Consider the following 22581-nt stretch of genomic DNA (forward strand, 5'->3'; position numbering starts at 1 on the left):
GGAGTCTAGGCTCACACAAAAAAACTCCATTGGAAGATGCATTTTGCAATGATACAAATTTACCCAACCAGGCAACAAAGTAACACGACTAAGGGAAACCTAGTTTCCCAGTACTGACAGCCTTACGACTAGTCTGTTTCCCTATAACGTGAACAAAAGGCCACTGTAGTGAAGCTAAAGGCTTCACTGCACTGTAAAAAGTCAGGACAGTGTGCAAAAACAAAAGCAAAAAGTTTAGGGGTCCATAGAATCTGGAGGAAAAGTTGCTTCAATAGAAAACTTTCCCAACAACTACTACCTTGCGTGAAGGGGTCAGTTATGCGAGACAAACTGCTTGTAGAGTTCTCAAAATAGGCAATTAAAATATATATAATGAAATAATACTGCTTGCCCTACTCGACGGAGGAATTCCCTACCTAAAGACTAAGGGAACATTCTCTAGCATGGGTAAACTGGCCCTCATGCTAAACAACCAATATGCAAAGAAAATTATGCAGCAACACAATATAATAAACAATATAAACACTATTGTTATGGCCTTCTCCTGTCCTGGGTACATTCCCTTCCCCAAGCTTCAAAGTTACTTCAAAATGTTCAACAAACGAAAGGAAAGGTTTCAAACCAGTCCATGAAAATTCAAAAGTCCAAACAAAGTTCATCCAACAAAAATCCACTTGTATCCACTCTTTATCCTTGGATGAAAAGTTCCCCTTCAAAGTTCAAAGAAGAAAAATAGCATCAATGTTAATCCTGGTTATGATTATAACTAGTCTTGGCTTCTAGGTAAATTGCCACAGTTCAAAAAGAGTGTGAGCTTTTTCAAATGTCCATAATAAACACTCCTTGACAACTTCTTCTGTTACAACTTTACATTTGGTATATTTGTTAGGATGTTCTGCTTCTATTTCCAACAACCGTACTTTTACTATTGGTACTATAAGAACAGTTACCTTTGTTCCATAGCACAATACTGCTTCAACCACTTCAATGTGATATCTGCTGACAATTGTCTACACCACGACAGTTGAATTATAACTACTACTGCTTGATATGATATCATATGATAGGTTATTTATAACGCACTTAATACCCAGAGGTTTCTAAGCACAGACCCGGGGATCGAACCTGTGGTGCTCTGTGTTCTCTTGCTTCCAAGGCGAGCATGTTGCCCGTGGGCTACCCTCCCGAGGCACTTAAATATTTATGGCTTATTGGGTAGATTTAAACCAGACACTGAACCTCTTCAGGTAGACAAGGCACTCTTAAAAGGGGCAGCCTATTTGCCTCTTCAGTCGGTCTAACTACCACAGAAACAACCTGCTTACAGGACTCTTTTCCTTCTAGCTTCAGCAGTCTGTTGCACCACATGTTGTTACTACTGCTTCAGGGTATTCTTTGCCAGCCCGGGTTTCCCCTTCCCCAGCTTTGCATACACCTTTCCACCAGACATCAGCCCAACTAGTTACCCCAAAGCTTCTGTGCCACTTTCTCAGCTTCAGGTAATAATGGGGTACCTGCTTGTATGCCACTTAATTATTAACCTTACAAAACAGTTAGTTGGTTCTGTAATGCTTGACAAAACAAGTTCCACTATGAAAAGGGGAGGTCTACTGGCTTAGGTAATGCTTGTTCTTCTCCTTGAAGCGTTTAGCCTCTTAGAATAGTGTGAATGTCAGTTCTGGGTACAATACAGAGTTCAGTCTTCACTGTGAAAACATAATAAGGCACATGCAACCTTTCTTTCAGACAGTTTCCAAGGTTTAAAGTTTACCCAAAGCCTTGTGTTCTCGTGTTGTAGCAAAGAATTAAGTTTAGGCTTCCTTCGGTAATTCTAATTAGGCACACGTGTTAGTGAAAATTCTCAGAAATGTGCTAATTCCCTCCACATTAGAGACCCCCAGCAACTTTGCTGGATTTTGAGGACTTGATTTTGTTTTTAACCTGGAGAGAGTGAGACCCTTTTTCCCACTCTCTCATGTATTTTAATGTGATTTCTGAACTTTGTGTTTCTTTTGGTCATGAAGCCTGACAAACTCCATAGGCATCATCTTTTACATGGTGTGGCACAGCACCTTCAGTGCAGTGACACAGGGAAGTCTTTCAGATTTCCCAAAGGTTTAACTACCTTCTCTGGGATAAACTACTGTTTCCCAGAGCAGTAAAGTGAAATTGACCTTACTTACATTTGTAACTTTCTGGACCTAGCACACACTATCTTACAATAGGGTGCTGAAGGGGTTACCTAGTATCCCCTTTGTCTAGCTTCTCATGTAACATTTTTATGTTACCCTTTCCTCACTGAATGGCTGGTGGCCGTGGTTTACTTTGAACAACCGTAGTGTGCATTTATCGCGGGCTGCGTTCGCAGCTGCAGTAAAGCACCCAAGGGTGCCATTTTTGTAAAAATGGCCCTGGTCTTCTTTTTTTGCCATTTCTTTGTGGAAAGGTCCTTTTTGAGATTTCCTCTGCCCGCCAAACCAGGTTTGGTCCCTTTGTTCGCGTTGCCTTTGGCGGGATTCACAAGTGAAGCCCGCCTCTGGCCCTAGGGTGTCTGGCGGGAGCAGGAAGTGAGGGAGGTGCCAGAAACTCCCTGTGCTTAGTCTCCTAGGAGACCCAAATGCGCTCTAATAGTGATTGGCCGGCTGACTGTCCGGCAAGGACAGCCACCCTGTTGTGTGACTGACAGCTAGGCTGGAAATAATGGGAGAGAACTGAAAAAAAGGTGAGGCTGTTGGCTTAGAAGGCAGAGTCGACCACTGGATGAAGGAACCGAAGAAGAACTTGAAAAGGACACCTGCTGCTACTCCTGGACTGTTGGTTTGCCCAGTGAAGCCCTGCTGCTGTGCTGAATCTCCAAATTCGTATCAACAGAGAAGCCCCTACAAGGATGACCTCTCCCCTTGAGTTGGTGGGACCAATCAACTCCAAAGTAAGCTGCCTTGACATCTTCTCAGAGCTGGTTGAATTTCCACAGAGTTGCTGCTGGAAACCGAATAGCCAGGCAGAGGAACACCAGATTGTGTGTGTTGCTTTTAAGTTGGCAAAGAGCGCCAGGAAGATCCTCCGGACTCACAGGAAGCAGGACTGACCGAGCCTCAGCCCCCTCAACAGAGTGCGTGACCCCAGAAGCAAGGAAAGTCCATCTCGACAGCCAGGAACCGCAGTGTTGCTATTCGCGGTAGTCGCGAGGAGCTGAAACACTGAAGTGCCACTTGTTTGAAGATTGGCGGTTGCGAGTGGTGACCGTCCCATTGCAGTGCAGGAATCCCAAGACGCCCTCCCTCTTTTCTCCACGACTGAGGCCCAGGAACAGTGTGATCTGCAGAGCTGCACAGGAACAGAAGTCATCTGCTGAACTTTCTTCAATCTAAAGGTACTGTAAAATCTGAGGGAACTTACCTCTTATTGAAGAGTTGCATGCATCTTCTACTACTCACAAGTCTGAACAGTTTGTGGCCCTACATTGATTCTTCTTTTCTTCAGACGTTTCACACATTGTGCAAAGCCCTTTTCCTACTTACCTACCAGAAGTGCTTCAGCTCATATAAACTTTTGCCCAACCTATTACACTGAATGACTCTGCTTAGGGAATCCGAAAGAATTTGCCTGCTTAAGAATATTTGTGATCTTTTGTGTGTTCTAATAACCTTTTCTTTAGACTAATTCCTAAGAATGTTCTAAATCCTACAGTAAGATATTAATGTCCCCTGCACCCTAGCTATTGAGGTCACCTGTGGGTGTAGGTTGTGACATCCCAAAAGGGTCTTTACTGATTTAGAAACTAACAGTGTGTGTTTTGAAGTGTATTTGAGTGTTACTATTATATTGCTCCCTTCTGAAGAAGGCTTTATAACTGACTGATAAATTAATAATTTTTTATTCAAGAAACCTCGTGTGTAAGTGTTTATTTGCATAATTGTCGCTGTGAATCTCTGTAACTCCCCTACAGCTCACATTGACCCTTCTTTTGATAAGCCTGGCTGCTCAACATGCTACCAACCTGTGTAGTACAGACTTATACCAAAGGTTGGGATCCTATTGCCAGGAGGTCAGGGTTGTTGGAGTGCACCCAAAGGGTACTGCATACAATCTTGCCTAACACGCGATTCCCCTTTGTTATAGTTTTCACTGTGCTGCTTGTAACTCATGTATAGACAAAGTTCGGTATTCGGTAACGTTTAGGAAGCCTTCTCTCAACTTAACTAGACAGGTGACTGCTTTGTTGTACAGCAAACAGTCTTGGATACATCAACAATGGGTTTCAAGTGTTTTAGCTTCTCGGGCGAACAAGAATCTTCAGCCTTATACACAAGTGCTACAGTTTCTTTGATGGAAAGACTTTCAATACAACAAACCAGATTTTCTTGTATTAGCTCTAACGCAAGTCGATGAGGAGCTGGTTACAAGGCTCGTGCACTGCATCTGAATGCTGTGCTTCACTCACCGGCTTCACTCGCACTGGTCCCGTCAGTCGCACTGCTTCCCAGACATCCTCCACTTCTTCTGCTACGTCTTGCCTGTTGGAGACCCACGCCCCTCTCCAGCATGGGTGTCGTTCTGCCCACTTGCTGTGGGAGTTTCCTTTTCTCCCAAGACCCTCGGTTTGCCTTCTGCTTCTGGCCTTAGTCTCCTGCAGCACTTCCATGGCTCTGTATTCACTGCAACACGGCTCACATGGGGAAAACTCAGCCTTCTGCACGTCTTCCGCTGCACATTGAAATCTGATGTCTGCACGCTGCGCTATCACTTCTTTTCTGCCACTTTCTCGTGATTTGCCAGCCTTGTGCTTTGCCAGCCTTCCAAGTTCTCATTCCAGCTCCTTGTACTACTGGCTGGGGCCTTTTATACCTCCCAGCTTGCATTACAGGCTTCAGATGTGAGCCATTAAATTCAATTGTCTGACTCCTGCAATGGATGATAGGCTTGATTGCCTGACCGCTATGCCTGCATGCCTCTTTAACCATCTTCTTTGTCGAAGTCCCTCTAGGATTCTTGGAGTTGCAAATCTCTGTCCACACGTTTCTGGGCCGAGCCTTCACAGGCAGTGTGTTAATATAGTCCTCCTCACACACCTCTGTCCAAGTGAGAGCCTTTAACCACATTTCTAGCGGGGGGGAGAGATCGCCGCTTCCAGCATTGCAAAATGCATCTCTTAGCCACCACAGCCCCCACATTCAAAAATTTAGCAGCACGCCCTGCCCCCGACCCCTCCCACATCCCAAACAGCACAGCAAGAGGATCAGGGTCAATCCGGAAACCCCACCATCTCTGAGAGGGCCTCTAGTACAGACTCCCAAACAGAACCAGCGCCCCACAGGACCAGAACATATGGGCGTGATCCGCTTCAGTGGATCTGCACCTGTGACAGGCGTTGGGCTGATCACATGCAAATTTCCCAACCACATGAGGAGTGTAATGCAGGCGATTAAGCAGCTTATATTGCACACATCTAAATCTAGAGTTGAAGGAGACCTTGCGTGTATGTGTACACATTTTAGCCCACATTTCATCTGTGATATCCAACCCCAAATCATGGCTCCAAGCGTCTCGGACCTTGTGAGACGATTCTGCAACACGAGACAGCAGCATTTTATACAGAGCTGACACTATGCCCCTACCCCCTGCGGAATTAGCAATGTAACGGATCTCAGGGGACTCGGGAGGTTCCTCTGGGTACGAGGGCCACATGGTTTGGACAGCCGCTCGGAGTCTAAAGTATTGTAATAGCTCCAGTGATGACTTGAAGTGCCCTGGTCTCCATGTCTGCGGGGTGATGAACTTCCCCTCAGGGAACAAGTCATAGAGTGCACGATATCCCAAGTCCAGCCAGTGCCGCATGAGAAGTTTATCCTGTGTGGGGGCAAGGCCCGGGAATGACCATAGGGGCAACCATTTATAGTACGGGCGGGATTCGGAGTGGGACTGCAAAATCTGTTTCCATGCCCTGATCGTGGTGGCCACTGGATCAGCTGGGGCGTCAGAATGATACGAGTGGATGAGGATCAGGGACATGACATTTACCTCCTCAGTCGCCAGGATCTCAAGTTTAACATGTGGAGGAGGTTCTTGGTGATTATACCAGTGTGTTGCATGCTGGGCCTGCGCGGCAACCCAGTATTGGGCCAAACATAGTGCATTGAAGTCCCCCCTCTCGTAGGGTAATGTCATATGCTGCCACTTCCTGCGCACGGCCTCAGAATGCCACAAGAATCGGGCGCACCCCACATGCAAGTCCGCGAAATAGTGCTTCCCGGGCCAGAGCGGGACGTTAGCAAATATGTATAGGAGCTTCGGAACTATAATCATTTTGATTAGGGAAAGTCTACCGGATAGGGACAGGGGAAGATGACTCCACCTCTTCATTCTAACTTCTGCATATTGTGCGGCTGCCACATAGTTGTCGGCCAGTAAAAAGGATCTCGCCAGGGATACCTGGATCCCTAGATACTTCATGCCCCCAGAGGCCCACCGGAGCGGGAATTCACATGTCGGCTGGGGAGTTGCAGGTGTGAGGGGGAAGATGTCTGACTTGGCATAATTTATGGTGAAGCCCGAGAATGTGCCTATTTTGATTATTTCACGAATGATTAGGTCAAGATGGACAGAGGGGTCCCCGACGTACAGAAGCACGTCGTCCGCATATCGTGACATGATTTCGGGCATGCCGCGCAAGCGTATCCCCTTACGGGTATGCTTGTCTCACACTATCCGCCATGGGCTCGATAGCCATCGCAAACAGTAGCGGGGAGAATGGGCACCCCTGGCGCGTCCCTCTATAGAGGGAAAACGAGGCTGACGGATGAGAATTAACCACAGGGTTGGTATAAAGCAATTTGATATAGGACAGCAAATGTGGGCCGATTCCCATCTTCTCAAGCACCGCCCACAGGTATTGCCATGAAATCATATCAAAAGCTTTTTGGGCATCTAGTGTCACTGCCACCGCATTAGCTTTAGGGTCAATTTTAGAGATAACATTGAACAGTCGCCGGATATTTAAGGCCGTGGAATGGACATGGACAAAGCCACTTTGATCCGGGTGGATCAAATATGTCATGATGGGGAGGAAACTATTCGCAATGACCTTGGCGAATATTTTGGTATCAGTGTTCATAAGGGAAAGAGGCCTATAGAAGCCACATTCCTCTAGTGGCTTGCCGGGCTTGGGAAGCACGGTGATGATGGCCTCACGCATGGACGAGGGAAGAGTGGCAAGGCGTAGCGACTCGGTCCACACCTCATGTAAACGCGGGGCCAGCAAGGCAATATGCTCCTGGTAAAATTTGGCGTTTAGCCCATCCGGTCCGGGAGCTTTACATTTGGGGAGGGCCGAGATGGCTGCAGTTATCTCATCAAGGGTGATGGAGGGGGCGTCAAGTTGCTCTTTAGTGGCTTGGGATATATAGGACATGGGGATGCTATCAAGAAGCAGGTACAGGTCTTGTAGGTTATGCTCGCTCTGCGGGGCGTAAAGGGCAGCATAGAAGTTCGCAAAGGCCTCTAGAATGGATTGGTCAGGCCAGTGCCGCACACTGTTCTCATCAATAATGCTGTCAACACGGGATCTACCCCCCTCGATCCAGGCCAGCCTTGCCAGGGTACGACCAGGTCTTTCTTCCTCGCCATATTTCCGAGCCGCTATGGGCCGGGCGTAGTATCGTATCTCCCGAAGGGCATGAGACTCAAAGGTTTCCAGTTCCTTTCGTATCTGTGCCAGCTTGGGTGGGGAAGGGGCAGTTGCATATTCACGCTCCAATTCCTTGAGCTTGGTCTCAGAGCGTTGCAAAGAGTTCCTAATGACTTTCAGGATCCCAGCTTCCCTGGAAATGCACATCACTCTGAGGAACACCTTGAATGCCTCCCACTGCACCCCATCGGTTGTGTTGTGTCGTGTCGCTTGTTGTTATCAAAAAACGAGGCGATATCTGAAAGGATTTCGTCCTTGAAAATTATGTTGTGTAATGCCTCCGACTTAAAGCGCCAGCTGGAGTGGTGATAGAGGGCAGGCTGTAAGGTTATGTCCAGCGTCACTGGAGAATGGTCGGAGAGGGTGCGCGGGAGTATCTGCACGCTGTGAATTTTCCCCATGAGCCCGGACAACGGAAGGAAGAGATCTATTCTAGAGTGACTGTCATGTGCAGAAGAGTCGAATGTATACTCCCGAACTCGTGGGTTAAGCGCCCTCCAGGCATCTACTAGGCCGGCAGGGACCATGTGGGCCAAGAGGCGATGAGCGGCTCTGGATATAGTCCTGGGCGCGGTGCCCGATCTATCTAGCTCAGAATCTAGTATGAGATTCATGTCTCTTCCCCCCCCCCCCCTCCTCAGCGGATGATCGTGACCCCGACGTATCTCTGGAGCAGGGCATTGATAACATCGAAAAAGTCCGGAGAGTCTATGCTCGGGGCATATGTTAACCAACAGGCATTCCATATTAGCCAGCAGGCAATGGAGGATCACGTACCTACCCTCAAGGTCTATATGGCTAGTGCGCAGGGAGAATTCCACTGATTTGTGAATTAAAGTGAGGACACCCCTGGACTGAGAGGAATATACCGTGTAATACTTATTGGGGCCCCATGTCGGTGCCAAAGAGGAAGAGAGCTGCGCCAGAGCGTGGGTTTCTTGCAACAGAAGTAATTTAACCCCATGCCTTTGAGTATAGGCCATTATCCTGCGAGCCTTTGTAAAGTTGCTGAGCCCCCGGATGTTCCATGACATTAGCCTAAGAGCCATGGGGCATCCCAGCAACGTGTGGCACTATTGGTTGGCCTTGTGTCTGTTTCCAGTGCAATGACGCACCATTCCACCCTCCAAGCCACTACCCTCTTGCCATTTTTTAGATAACATCCCACAATTGTACCCCCCCACCCTCACTGCCCACCCCAACTCAGCAGTGCAAAAAGACCCACCCGAAGAACTGATGCAAGCGTGCCAACCTCAACATGGCACTGCCCATCTGTGCACCCAACTGGGGCGCAACCAATGCTCATAACAAGCCAAACTCGGCATTGCGGGGGTCGCCGCCGCCGTGAACCTGACTTAAATGCTAGGTTGGTGCAGTGCACCATGGATCATACAGCGGTAACAAGTAATGCAATTTCTGGGAGATATTACAGCACATTACAGCTAACATAGGATAAATGAGGTGCAAAATCCATAATTCAACAAGGAGGATGCAGACAACAAGATAGATAGCAGCACCCATGGAGGCCCACCCACCCGGGCCAGGACGAAAATCCATCACCAATCTGGTCTGCTGCCAGCCCAGGAAGTGGAATGTGGGATTCGATGAACTTCACCGCTTCCTCAGGCACTGTGAAAAAATACAGCTTATTGCGATGAATGAGCTTAAGCCGTGCAGGGAATAACATGGCATATTCAACATTCCTCTCTCTGAGCAACTTTTTCACACCATTGAATTGCTTGCGCTCCATTTGCACATTGACGGAGAAATCCGGGAAGATTCGAATAGTTTGAGACTCGAGTTTTAGCTCCCCCTTCTCCCGCGCCAAGCGTAGTATGTGATCCCTGTCCCTGTAGCTAAGGACCTTAGTGATGATCGGCCTGGGGAGATCGCCCGGCTTGGGGCGGGGGCCAACGCACGGTGAGCGCGTTCAATCGCAAAGAACGGGGAAAGTTGAGGATTGCCCAAGAGGTCCTTTAAGAGACTTTCAACCGCCAGCTCCATCCTGCCCTTGAGTGCGGACTCCGGGACCTCCACAATGCAGATATTGTTTCTGCGGGATCTTGACTCCAAGTCGTCACACTTCGCCTTAATTTGTTTCATATCACGCACAAGGTTAGAGACAGTGTTTTGGATAGTGTGCACCTCATCCTCGTTGGCCCCGATTCTGGTCTCTGCCTCCACCAGCCTAGCACCGTGTTGATCCAATTTGGCACGCATAGAAGCCACGCTAGCATTAATGTCATCCAATTTCTCGTGAAATGACGCAAAGTTCTTCGCCATGGTTTCCATTAATATAGTGAGATCTGGCTGGGGGGGACACGAAGGCACATCCGGATCGTCCTGCGGCGAGGCAGGCCCTCCCTGCTTCTGTCTAGGAAGTGTTTTAGCATATTTATCCATCGCGCCCGCCTTATTGGCCCCGCGTGATTTGCCTGACATATTTGGTAGTACATTGGAGCCCAGCAGTGCAATCTTTACGAAGTGGTGGCCCGCAAGCACTAGGCCCCCCCCCCCCGAGTATAAAAATATCAGAAGAGGAGAGGGGTCCCAACCTCCCGTTGAACAGGAGAGCAACCACAATACAGGGACAGGGAGGAGGTGTACAGTTGGAAGCAGTGTCCCAGGGCTACAGCACCTCAGCGCAGAAGCGATCAGCATATCCACTTGTCAGATGCAGCGACACTGCACGGGCAGGGATCTTATCAGGCGAGGCGGTGCGGGGGGCCAGGAGGGCCCCAGGTCTTCAGTGACTGGAATGCTGGGCAGCGCGGTCCAAGGCCAGCTGCACGGCGCTGGTGGATAGACCGCCAAGGGGGCGAATAGGATGAGAACAGGGGAGATCTTCACAAGCACCGCTCGCCCTGGTCCGGGGTTGCCGCAGTAATGACCAAGACAGCAGGTCCCCAGTGGGAAAGCAGCCCCCGCCACGGTGCAGCAGGAGCCTACAGGAGAGGAGCAGCACCGCCTCGAACCCACAGCCAAGAGGGCCACACAGTCACCAAGTAGCCCAGGGGCAGTCTGCACGAAAGGGCCTGCCCATGAACCAGATACAGTTTAATGTGTTGTCACGACTCGCTCCCTTCGCTCCCGTTCCCACCACTTGGGGGCATGATTTGGGGTTTATTCCCTACTGGACCTTTCCTCCGAACCTTATGCTACAGTGCTGTGATGAATTGGGAGCGCTAAATCCCTATTTTCCAAGCTACTTCCCTTCCGGATCCATTCCAGGTTTTTGGCAGCCAGCATGCTTCTTTAACCAAATGACTATGCTTCCCAGAATGCCTGGCCCACTGCTCCACCTCCACCCTTCCAGGACAAGGTTGGGTGGAGGATAGGTAACAGCGGTGGCTGCAGGTGCAGCAATCAGCACACCTGAGGCGTGTGCTCGTTAAGCAGCTTTAAAAGCCTCAGTCTTACTTCAGTCCAGCGCTGGTCATCGTTTGCAGTGTTCCTGTTGTGACTAGTCCCTTGTTCCTTGCCTTTGTACCTAGTTCCTGTTTTCTTGTTCCTCCGCCCTGAATTTCGGATTCATGCGCTAATTGATTTCTGCTCCCTTGATTCCCTTTTTGTCTTCCTCTGTTTGCAGGCAGCATTTCTCAGTGCTTTCCCCTTTTAGATGCAGCCCAGTTTGTCTGTGTTCTATATTTCTTTGACTCTGTCCTTTGCTGCTGTAAACCCGTATGCCTTAGCCTTCCTCTTAGATTAGCTTCCTGTCTTTTCCTTGGAGGGGTAGGGAGAAGTTTGCATTGGTTATTTCGTTTTTCCCTGCTCCTGATCCTTATTTTCCATTGGGATCCATTCCATGTTTTCCATTGCACAACTGTATTTATTTCCCATTTGATATTTAAGTGTGGTGTGCGGTTGTAGCTAGCTCCTGTGTGAATGCTTGTTTTCCTCACAAATTTGTAAACGCTATTCCAACTTAGGTATTTAGTTTTCCTCCCATTGCTGTTATAGCCTTTCTGGGTCCCAGTTTCATCAACAGGATACGTGGGCTAGCTGACATTCAAGAGGTTTATCTCGTCCTCGTGAGTACTGTTCTTTAGTTCCCTTATTTGATACCATCAAGAGTGTGTGTTCACAGATCCTGTCATTGCTTGCCCTCCACGTGGGTTTAGCGCTGTCAGCACCTGTAACAGCAATTGGGGGTAAGGCGCTTGCCGACTTTCCTCGCGGTCAGGTGCTTAACCCACATCCCTTTTCATATATTGGTTTTGTTGTCACACTCTATTTGCACTCCTGGGTTCTAGCATACATGAGTCGTTGTTCCTGTGTGCACGTAGTTTAATTCGAAGCCTTTCACTGTGTAATTTAGTGCACATTTCCCTTGCCATATTCGCTGCCTTTGTACTCGCCTGACTAATCCTGACAGAATGACCAGCCCAAAATTCCCATTGAATATGGCAAGTTTAAGAAAGAAAGGCAGCAAGGCCTCTAACAAGTTTGTACAGAAAGCTTCCCCTACATTTACCTGTGACAATCAAATCACTAGTCCTGACTTAAATGAACTCCTTGTCACGAATGGGCATTTACGTGCAAAGTATTTTTCCCATAGGATGGCACATCCTACATTGCCTGATCCTAGTTCTATCTTTTGTTTTTATCCCGATTCTATGTCAGCGCAAGCCTTAGCCGCAGAAAACAACACACTGTTAGACTTATTATACAAGAGTACCTCTGTTGTTGAACCCCATGATTCCAGTTGTGCTTCACCTCAGATAGAACAGTTTCATGGTACAAACATAAAGAATGGAGGGGTTCCTTGCATAACTTCTGTTTTCTACCCTCAGTCTAAAGCATACTCCTTTGCACAGGTACATACTGTAGTCCCTAATGCCAAGAGGTCTAATGTCAATAGTTTGCTTAAGGGAAACACAGACCTAGTTGGTAAGAGAAACTATAAATCACAGAACCTGCAAGCAGTAGAGGACAATGTACAATCGGTGCACATCCAGATTGCTAGTGCAGGATCCAGCCCTGATGCCACTATGCCTCCCCCTGTGCCTACTGATAGTGATGTACAGTTAATGCAGGGCATGCTAAGAGCTAAGCTTGAGGAGTTAAGACAAGAATTCATTTCTTTACAAGAGGAGAATAAAACCTTGCACTCTTTACTGAATACACCTCAGACTTTATCTGTTGATGTTGAGGAAGTGAACACTGTTCAGCCCCTGAGTGCAGAGACTTTGGTAAACCATGATATTTGTCAATATGTTAGATCTATTGGGAGTGAAGGTCTTTCGTCTAGCACAGCGCTTAATCTGGGCACCGTTTCTAACAATTGTTCTGCTGTTTGTCAGGGATTGCAGTTAGCTGAAGATTTACAAGCCACTCCTTTACCTAAAATTTCCTGTGTAGCAGTTTGTCATAATTCTGAGCTAGCACACATACAAGCTTCTGATTTTCAAACACAATCCACAATGGTGGCATACACAGATTCAGTCACTACAGTAGGCTTAGGCCCTGCTCTTGATACAGCTGCTGAGACTGAAGTAGATGTTAAAGCTGATGTGGAAAACGATGTTACCTCTGGGTTCACTCTTCCTTCTGCCAATTCTGATCAATACGAACAGTCAGAGACAGTACAGATTTCATGTTCTGATGGACTCATTCCACAGTATACAGAACCAAAAAACCGGCAGGCGATTCCTGAACTGTTGATTGTTAATCTGCCTCTTTCAGAAGCTAAAACAGAGGAATGGACAATTGACGAAATCCTGATTAACAGAGACTTTACTATGGTGATTCCACTGGTTGATTTTGACTTCTACAAAGGAAGAGACTCTGTCTCCCACTAAAGAAAGGGACTGCAAGGGTACAGCTCAGTCTTTGGTTACTGGTGCCAAGGAGTCTACTGCCCTAAAGGTGCCCTCCATTCCTGCGCCACCAATGTGTCTGTCAACTTCTGAGACTTCTGTCTGTCCTCCTATAACCATTGACTCTTCTATGATCCAATCCACAGCCCTGCAGTCATCTTTGGCACACGTGTCTTCAACCAATGAACCGCTACCATGTCTGCCATTTACTCAAGAGCCAGTCCCAAAGACCTGGACATGTTTGTATCCAGCAACCGAGATTGCTTCAGCTTGCATGCCTTCAGCCTCAAGGTTTCCCATGGCCTGCCTGTCTTCAGCTACAGTGACTCATACTGCAGATCATCCTTCAGCTTTAGAGCCTCCGGTAGTCCATCAAAAGTGCATGTCTTCAGTCCCGGAGTATACTGAGTATTTGCCTTCAGTTCATGAGACGCCTGTATCCTGCTTAGCCTTGCTGCCAATATCAGAGGTATACCTGTCTACACCATCAGATCCTGCTGTATTTTCTTCTGCTCCAGCGATTCCTCCTGAATCCCAACCATTTACTGTCGATGAACGTCTAGCTTGCCTTTCTTTTGCTTCAGGAGGAGCACCAGAATGCCTGCCTTTTCCACAAGACGATTCTCCCAACTGCTTCACTTTAGCATCAGAGCCTCCTAAAAATGCAGCATCAGAGTTTGAGACTTTTGCCAGCTCCCGCTTCAGAGTCATCAAGCTGGACCAAGTGGTGAGTCAGAACCACTCACCTGGGTGTGCACAGGGGGTGGTGCAGACCGGCATATTACCTACAGGACTTGTGCAACAGAATTCCGCCAAGAAGCACCAGTTGGGTGCTAGTAGCCAAAGGAAGGGAATGACTGCTGCAGTTCAAAATGTGTCCGTTATTGCTCCTTCTGCGAGTGTGCCTGAAATACCAAGTACTGCGTCTATCACTCCTATCAGTATGCCAAACGTCCCTGCTGTTGTATCCCACGTGCAACAAGGTGGTTACACGACTGTTACCAGGAGTACCAGCCTTGTACAACCCATTGGACTTTCAGGTCTCCAAGGCGTAGAACATGTGCAGTCAAACCTTAGTCACTTTCAACCACAAGCCTTTTCCCAGATGGATGACAGAAGAAAATCTGAACCTCTACCTCAGCCGCCACCTTCTCTAATGGCTGAACATAAACCTTTCCTGAAGACAGCAATTTCCTCACCTCCCGCATGTCCACTCTCGGCAGAAAGGCTAACAGGGCTTCTACCATTGTCTAAGGCATGTTGCACCAGCCTGCCTCCCTCCTCAAAGACTTATAAGGGTCCACTCCCAGTGACTGAGCTTCCTGGACCTTCCAACTCTGCTTCAGGTCCTGCAAGTCCTTCATGCCTTTCTTCGAACCATGAGTCTCTTCCTCACCAGAAGCCACCGTTTCCATCAGTACCACCTCCAAAGAAAAAGCACTCCCATCATGGAAAGAAGATGTCTCGTGCGGGTGGCGGGCACCCGAAGACGGCCGTAGGAGGGGGTATACTGTCACGACTCGCTCCCTTCGCTCCCGTTCCCACCACTTGGGGGCATGATTTGGGGTTTATTCCCTACTGGACCTTTCCTCCGAACCTTATGCTACAGTGCTGTGATGAATTGGGAGCGCTAAATCCCTATTTTCCAAGCTACTTCCCTTCCGGATCCATTCCAGGTTTTTGGAAGCCAGCATGCTTCTTTAACCAAATGACTATGCTTCCCAGAATGCCTGGCCCACTGCTCCACCTCCACCCTTGCAGGACAAGGTTGGGTGGAGGATAGGTAACAGCTGTGGCTGCAGGTGCAGCAATCAGCACACCTGAGGCGTGTGCTCGTTAAGCAGCTTTAAAAGCCTCAGTCTTACTTCAGTCCAGCGCTGGTCATCGTTTGCAGTGTTCCTGTTGTGACTAGTCCCTTGTTCCTTGCCTTTGTACCTAGTTCCTAGTTCCTGTTTTCTTGTTCCTCCGCCCTGAATTTCGGATTCATGCGCTAATTGATTTCTGCTCCCTTGATTCCCTTTTTGTCTTCCTCTGTTTGCAGGCAGCATTTCTCAGTGCTTTCCCCTTTTAGATGCAGCCCAGTTTGTCTGTGTTCTATATTTCTTTGACTCTGTCCTTTGCTGCTGTAAACCCGTATGCCTTAGCCTTCCTCTTAGATTAGCTTCCTGTCTTTTCCTTGGAGGGGTAGGGAGAAGTTTGCATTGGTTATTTCGTTTTTCCCTGCTCCTGATCCTTATTTTCCATTGGGATCCATTCCATGTTTTCCATTGCACAACTGCATTTATTTCCCATTTGATATTTAGGTGTGGTGTGCAGTTGTAGCTAGCTCCTGTGTGAATGCTTATGTTTTCCTCACAAATTTGTAAACACTATTCCAACTTAGGTATTTAGTTTTCCTCCCATTGCTGTTATAGCCTTTCTGGGTCCCAGTTTCATCAACAGGATTCGTGGGCTAGCTGACATTCAAGAGGTTTATCTCGTCCTTGTGAGTACTGTTCTTTAGTTCCCTTATTTGATACCATCAAGAGTGCTAGTTCACAGATCCTGTCATTGCTTGCCCTCCACGTGGGTTTAGCGCTGTCAGTACCTGTAACAGCAATTGGGGGTAAGGCACTTGCCGACTTTCCTCGCGGTCAGGTGCTTACCCCACATCCCTTTTCATATATTGGTTTTGTTGTCACACTCTATTTGCACTCCTGGGTTCTAGCATACATGAGTCGTTGTTCCTGTGTGCACGTAGTTTAATTCGAAGCCTTTCACTGTGTAATTTAGTGCACATTTCCCTTGCCATATTCGCTGCCTTTGTACTCGCCTGACTAATCCTGACATGTGTGCAGGAGCCCGTCGCTTGTAGATTTTGTATAGTGAGCAGGATATATGTGCAGATATCTCCCAGGGGCGCAGCGCTCGGCAATCCCAGGCCCCCAACTCCTCACCTGGAGGCGCCGATCGCCCAGCCCTCCGCCGCCGCAGCGGCCCCCCGGGCCTGTCGGGCCGAAAAGGCGACCAAGCAGGATGGATGAAGGTGGCGAGCAGCAGCCGGCCCAGGACCCGGGTCGCCACCCGAGAAGGGCAGTCCGGGCCCAGGCCGGAAGCCGCGCCGACCTCAGGGCAGCGGAGCTGCTCCGCAGCCGGGGCGGGATCCAACACGTTGGCAGGAAGGCGTCTGGTAGGTCCGGTGCGGCGGCCCGCTCCAGCAGCCCCCGCGGTGCAGAGCCGATCGATCCACAGGCTCCCGCAGCACACCTGAGTCACGCCCGCACTCGTCCAAGACCGGGGCCAGTAGAGAGGGCCTCCGGGCCCGCAGCAAGCCAGTCACCTCCCGCCACAGGGGAGCGGGGCCCAGGGAAGAAGCGCCGAGCCGCGGGGAAGGCTAGGCGCGAAGCCAGCCAAGCGCAGAGGCAGCCCGATCCGCCGCCCCCGCCGGTACGAAGGCCACAAGCAGGCCACCGATCAGCGGGGAGCGACGAGTCGCAGCAACAGCAGCACATAGGGGGGCCGGGCCCACAACACCAGTGCGCGGCTCAGCAGGCCTCAGCCTGCGGGCACCAACACGGGATGAAAGAGGGCCCCACGCAGCCTCAAAGTTCCGATTTGCTCCCAATCACAGATCTATGCGCTGAGCAGGTATTAATCCACGCGATGCACGCGTTTCCAGCGCCGGATGCTGCAGGGAACCGCTGATACAGGCGGGTATTTAGGCGTCGGGACACGGAGCAAAAAGCTATGCAGCCATTTTGCAGGCTGCTCAACAGCGCCCCCCAGGAGCTTACTTTTGATATAATGTGCTATGAATTTATAAGTTTAGATTTCACAATCTTGGATCTCATATCGGGTTGAGACACATTACAATTGCAATAAGGCATGACCTCCTTTTGTACAGTGGTAAGAGTCTCTCGTTCAGAGGGAAAATACTGTCTCAACCCACTGAATTCCCTCACCACACTGGGCCCGGTCTCCCCTCAGGTAATACTCCCATAGTACACCACCCCCAGGGTTGGGATCAGAAAGCGGGCTATCTGGGAGGAGACTTTAGGCAGGGTTTCAGTGAGGGACCCGTAGGATTCTTCACACTTCACTAACACAATGTTAAGGTTGAAAAGGCGATGCTAAAGAATTTATTTAAGTTTGCTTCCTCATCTGACCTATGCCAATAAAAACATAAAAATATGACTTGCTTCTATAAGCAATGCTTGATCATCTATTAGAAATAAACTAGGTGTATGATAATGTTACTTTTGTGCATTGATTTTGCACCTTGACCTCTATTATAGATTCTCATGTACCACTTTGACCTTCTACAAAGGAGAAACAGCTTAAAGAAAGCAGAGGTTATCCCTTGTGATTATCTTTAAAACCAGATTGATGAGGTTGTTTAAACGGAATTGTGTGGTCCTAGTTGATGCCAGTCTGGTACACATGTGCTGCCTAGAGGACATTTCCAAATCCAAATGCTCAATTGCAGGAAAATATAGTGGACGTTAATCTGTAACACATTTCGGTCTTCAAAACCAGTGCTACAGGTAATTAATGTTTTCTCTTAATGGACACTTAACTCATCCTCTTATCTGCACCAGGGTTGGGGTCTAATTTGAGACTAAGCATTAACCATTCAGAACTGGGCATGTGTTGTCAAAAATGCTTTATCACACCTCATGTTTCCATTGGTCTTAGACCGAAGAGATGCCAGGAAGATTTCTTGAGAAAGCACACTCGGGGTGCATGTCTAACAAGGTCACACTAGAAAAACAATTAATGTCTGTTGGCGCACGTATCATTAACTCTGGTCTTGATAGAGCTGTTTCTTTTGCATTGCCATTTAAATGTGTATTTCCTCACAGGCCCAGTGATGACCTCTTTGTCCAGATGATGTGCATCCGGAAAGGGAAGCGAATGGTGGCAAGGATCCTCCCTTACCTGAGCCTAGAGCAGGCGGCATCCCTCGTCAGTACCACAGCCCACAACTTGGCTTTCTTCATAAAAAAGGATGCCCAAGATGAGGTAAGATGATGCCGAGGGTATCAAGTAATATGTCTGGCTACGTTTCTTGCATAATGTTGGAATGGTATAATATTTTATAGGGTCAAAATGCAGCCCTGTAGAATATATCCCTTTTTACAATTGTGACCTGTTGGGGTAAGGGGGGTTATTGAAGGATCCTTTCTTAAATACCCTTGAAGGGCACATGCTTCTCTGGGTACTCTAATGTTAACTTGTGTTGTAATTTGTAATGTAATACCCTAGGATCCAATGGCTATACCTATGTGACAATTTACTTTGGATTTCATTAATGAGTCAGATGGCTAGTGAAGTATTGTCTAGGGTTCGTACAATTGGAAGTCTTTGAGCTGTGGATGAACAGCCTTTGACAGAGGGGCACTGTCGTGAATGGTGTTTCTTTTTGCGTCTTTCCTTCCATTTACATCAATGGAACCCCCAGCTATTTGTTGTGGCTTGCATCCTGTCCTGGCTTTTGGAGGCAAGTGAGGTATTTTTGCTTTACTTCGCTTGCTCAAAACACCTGTTTTGGTGGCAAAGGTCAGGCTTTATGGTTACCAGTGCAGAGATTCCTGCATTGTTTTACTGTAGCAGGCATCACCTTACAGCAAAGTGCTGCAGGCATACTATGTGTCCCTTTTTCCTTTTCACTGGTAACATTTTTGTTACATTTTTGATGTGTCCAAGCTGGGCTGGTGGCAGCAGATTCGTTTCTACCTTTTTTACTGTGTACTTGCTTGCACGTTTATTCTTGTTACTGAATTATGCCGTTTTAAGTACCATATACGCAAAATGGCCATGCCTTTTTTATTTTCTCCCTGAACTTTGGTCATTTTATTCCTTTGGCGCCTTCCTGCCCTCGCAGCTCAGGAAATGACATACAGCATGCACGTTTGTGTGTTGCAGTTTGGAGTTCCTGGCAAAATGGAGGTGTGTGCATCCTGTCCAGAGATGGATGATGAGGCTGATCTTGTCCCAATCACCATTCCAGCTATGGGATTTCTGTTGCTTGGCAGATGTGGGGCAAGATACTGTCTTTAACGCTATAATACACTAGGTCTCCAACTCTGTGAAGACTCCCGTCCCCAGCACACCTTTGTCCTGTATCTACAGGCAATATTTTAATATAGACTCAGATTGTGTATATTACAATTTTAACAAATAACTGTCATTAAATTCTAATGTAAACACATTTATAAATCACTCTTAGGCCTCAATTTTCATGATGGCCATCTTTTAATTTACATTTTTCCAAAGTAAAAACCCAACACATTTCGGGAGAAAACTCCCTTCTTTAGGGACAAATCTATAACATTATTTAAAACAACCAAATTAGTATTTTAGTTAAGGATGGGAAAACAGACCTTCCATTTGTTGTGTGCTTGTATTTGTTTGTTTAAAAAATCAATAAAATGTGTTATAAAAAAAAGGATTGGAAAACACAAACCTTTCTGCACACATTTTGTAAAGAAAATGCTTGAATATTATTCAGTTTTTTTCAAACAAGCACTGAATGTATGTTTACCCTACATAATTCCATTGATATTCAATAACTGCTCCTGGTATTCAGTAAAGCGATATTAAAAACACTGAGAACAAGATTCTAATTAAATAAGTGCCTTCATAATTTAGACCCATCACCTAGAAAGCCATTAAAATCACTGCAAGTGACCTTAAGTGATAAAAACCTATGTGGTGATCGCTTAACAAATCCCAAAAGCCAGAAAAATGTACACCTCCAATTTTAAGCCATAAAAAAAATCATATGCACCACAAGTGCCTTCAAATAGTTAAAGTACCTGTAATGAACAAGCAGCTGTTAATACATTTCACAGCACTGTAATTCATAAGGTCTAAAAGAAAACTGAAGATGGTAAAAAAAAGTTGGTGTGTTTTTCATATTTGTGATAAATCTTCCTGACCTGTCAACCCCAGAACTTTTTGCTTGGACCTGGTGATTATTTTCTCTTGTCCCTAGGTGAAGGGTAATCTTTTTCCCCTCTCACCTGGTCTTTTACTCGTTTTATGGGTGGCATTTTTTAAGTCTCTCCATAGTGTATGGTTGGAGTTATAGTTTCCTATAACTTTTGGTCTTAGGCTGGGTTGTCCCTTTGGGCTTCCCTGTCAATTTCTCTTTAATGTACTTGATGAACTACTGTTCCCAAAGGGTAAAGAGAGATTTTCATTCCCTTTCACGTTTTATAAAGTGATCCAGCCTACCCCACCTTATGTGGAGTGCTAAGGGGATACAATTTATCCCCTTGCTTACTTACCTGTAGCATTGCTGCTACAAGTACAAATTTACTTGAATGGCTGGTGGCAGTGGTTTTACCTTAGTGACTTTAAAATAAAGTCTTAAAACTCATAGGCTGTTAAATCAGCCTCAATAATGCACACAAAGGACACCATTGTGCTAGAATGGCGGGTCCTTCTTTTTCGCCATTTTTAAGTATCCTTGTTGTTTTTGAGGTCTTCTCCTGCCAATCTAGGTAGGAATAACCTCAGTGGAAGTTTTGTCTTTGGAGGGATTCCTTTGTATTATCTGCCTAGGCTCCAGAGTGTCTGAGAAGGCAGAAAGCAAGGGAGGTGTCTGCAGCCCTTTGTCTTTCGCCTAGGGCTGATGCGAACTCCAATGAGGGGGGGCCATCCTCCAAGATGCCATCAGGGACATGCTCCCTCAGGTCACCCCACCAACACCCATAGTCATTCCTCCGATATCTCCGGTGCCACAGGCCCCAGCGCAGACGCCGCTGCCCCAGCCGGCTCCTCCGATTTCGGCTTCCCTGCCTCCCACAGTACAGGCGGTTCTACACCAGCCTCTGCAGCAGCCACCGGCACCGGTCTCCACTCCGCAGCCCACAGCGCTGAGCACTCCTCCACCAGCTCCAGACCCCCAAGCCTGGCGGACATGGACGAGGAGGAGGACCCCGAAACGCCATCTTCAGGTAGGGCCTTCCAGGAACGCTTTGCAAGTTTGGCAGAGTATGTGGGCCTTCTTCAGCCTGAGGTAGAGCAGCCCGAGGAGGGGGGGTCTTAGCAGAAGTCCTCACCCTAAAACCCCCTACCAAAACGGGGAGCCCGATGCAGAACAACTTAGTTGCCTTGGCCAAGAAGGGGTGGTTCAAGCCACACTCGGCCCAGCCTGTCACTCAGCGCATCAACACCAAGTACAGGCAGATGGTGGGGAACACACTCTTGCTTTCAGCGCATCCTCAACCGCACTTTTCTCTGATAGCTGCGGCGTGTCCCTATTCCAAGCCGCAGCTGTCCTCGGCCACCTCATCCTTGACGCTGCTGGCAAGGTGAAGATCTTGGACTCCAACACCTGCTTGCACCTGCGGCAGGCCAACGCAGATGCCATGTTGGCAGCCGCTAGCCAAGGGCTCTGGCGGGAAATGGCGGACTTCCTCCCTGAACTTGCGGCACAGAGCCAAGCGCACTTCAAGGCGGGACCCAGAGCCTCCAGGCTGATAGCGCTGGACATTAGGGAGTCCACCGTGACCCGCATCGATACCTCTGCCCGGGCCATCTGCATTGCCACGGATATGAGAAGAGGACGGCCTGGCTCTGGGCTACTAAGTTTAATCCCAATGTCCAGGAACACATATTGGACCTTCCCTTCGAGGGCAGTGACATCTTCCACTCCACCACGGATGAGGAATTAGATAAAAAGAACAGCTTGCAAACCGCAAAGTCTTTATCTATTCTTACAAAGGCCATGCCCAAGGCCTACACCCAGTCGCAGCAACGCTCCAACAAGGGACAGGCGTTTGGCGGTTTCCGAGGCCTCCAAGAACTGGGGTCCAGACAACGACCGTTCTCCGAGTCAGCATCGGAGGAAACAACAAATGGGGGTAGGGGGAGTTTGTGGCGCAAGGTGTGTTTCGAATCCCCCTCCTCCGCATCAGCCTCAGAGGGAAAAAAAGCATGACACGTCCCTTCGGGTCCACGTGTCTCCGGTGGGGGGCAGTCTTGCCTTTCACATGCAATTTTGGCACCAGAATCTTTCGGACCCCTGTATCCTCTCTATAGTCTCCATGGGGTACCGCCTACCGGTATCTTCCTCTCCTCCCTCCT

The 22581-nt window shown here is 48.0% G+C and overlaps 1 protein-coding gene across 1 annotated transcript in view; it reads left to right on the plus strand.

Moving 5' to 3' along the window:
* PATL1 (PAT1 homolog 1, processing body mRNA decay factor) overlaps positions 1–22581 on the plus strand; it is a 706345-nt gene that overhangs the window by 517881 nt on the left and 165883 nt on the right. The window contains exon 15 of the mRNA XM_069628825.1: positions 18348–18507. Within this exon, the coding sequence (XP_069484926.1) occupies positions 18348–18507 (160 nt within the window). The remainder of the gene's footprint in view (positions 1–18347; positions 18508–22581) is intronic.

This window comes from Ambystoma mexicanum, chromosome 12 (genome assembly GCF_040938575.1).
Source record: "Ambystoma mexicanum isolate Mex_15411 chromosome 12, UKY_AmexF1_1, whole genome shotgun sequence".
In the NCBI taxonomy this organism is placed as follows: Eukaryota; Metazoa; Chordata; class Amphibia; order Caudata; family Ambystomatidae; genus Ambystoma; species Ambystoma mexicanum.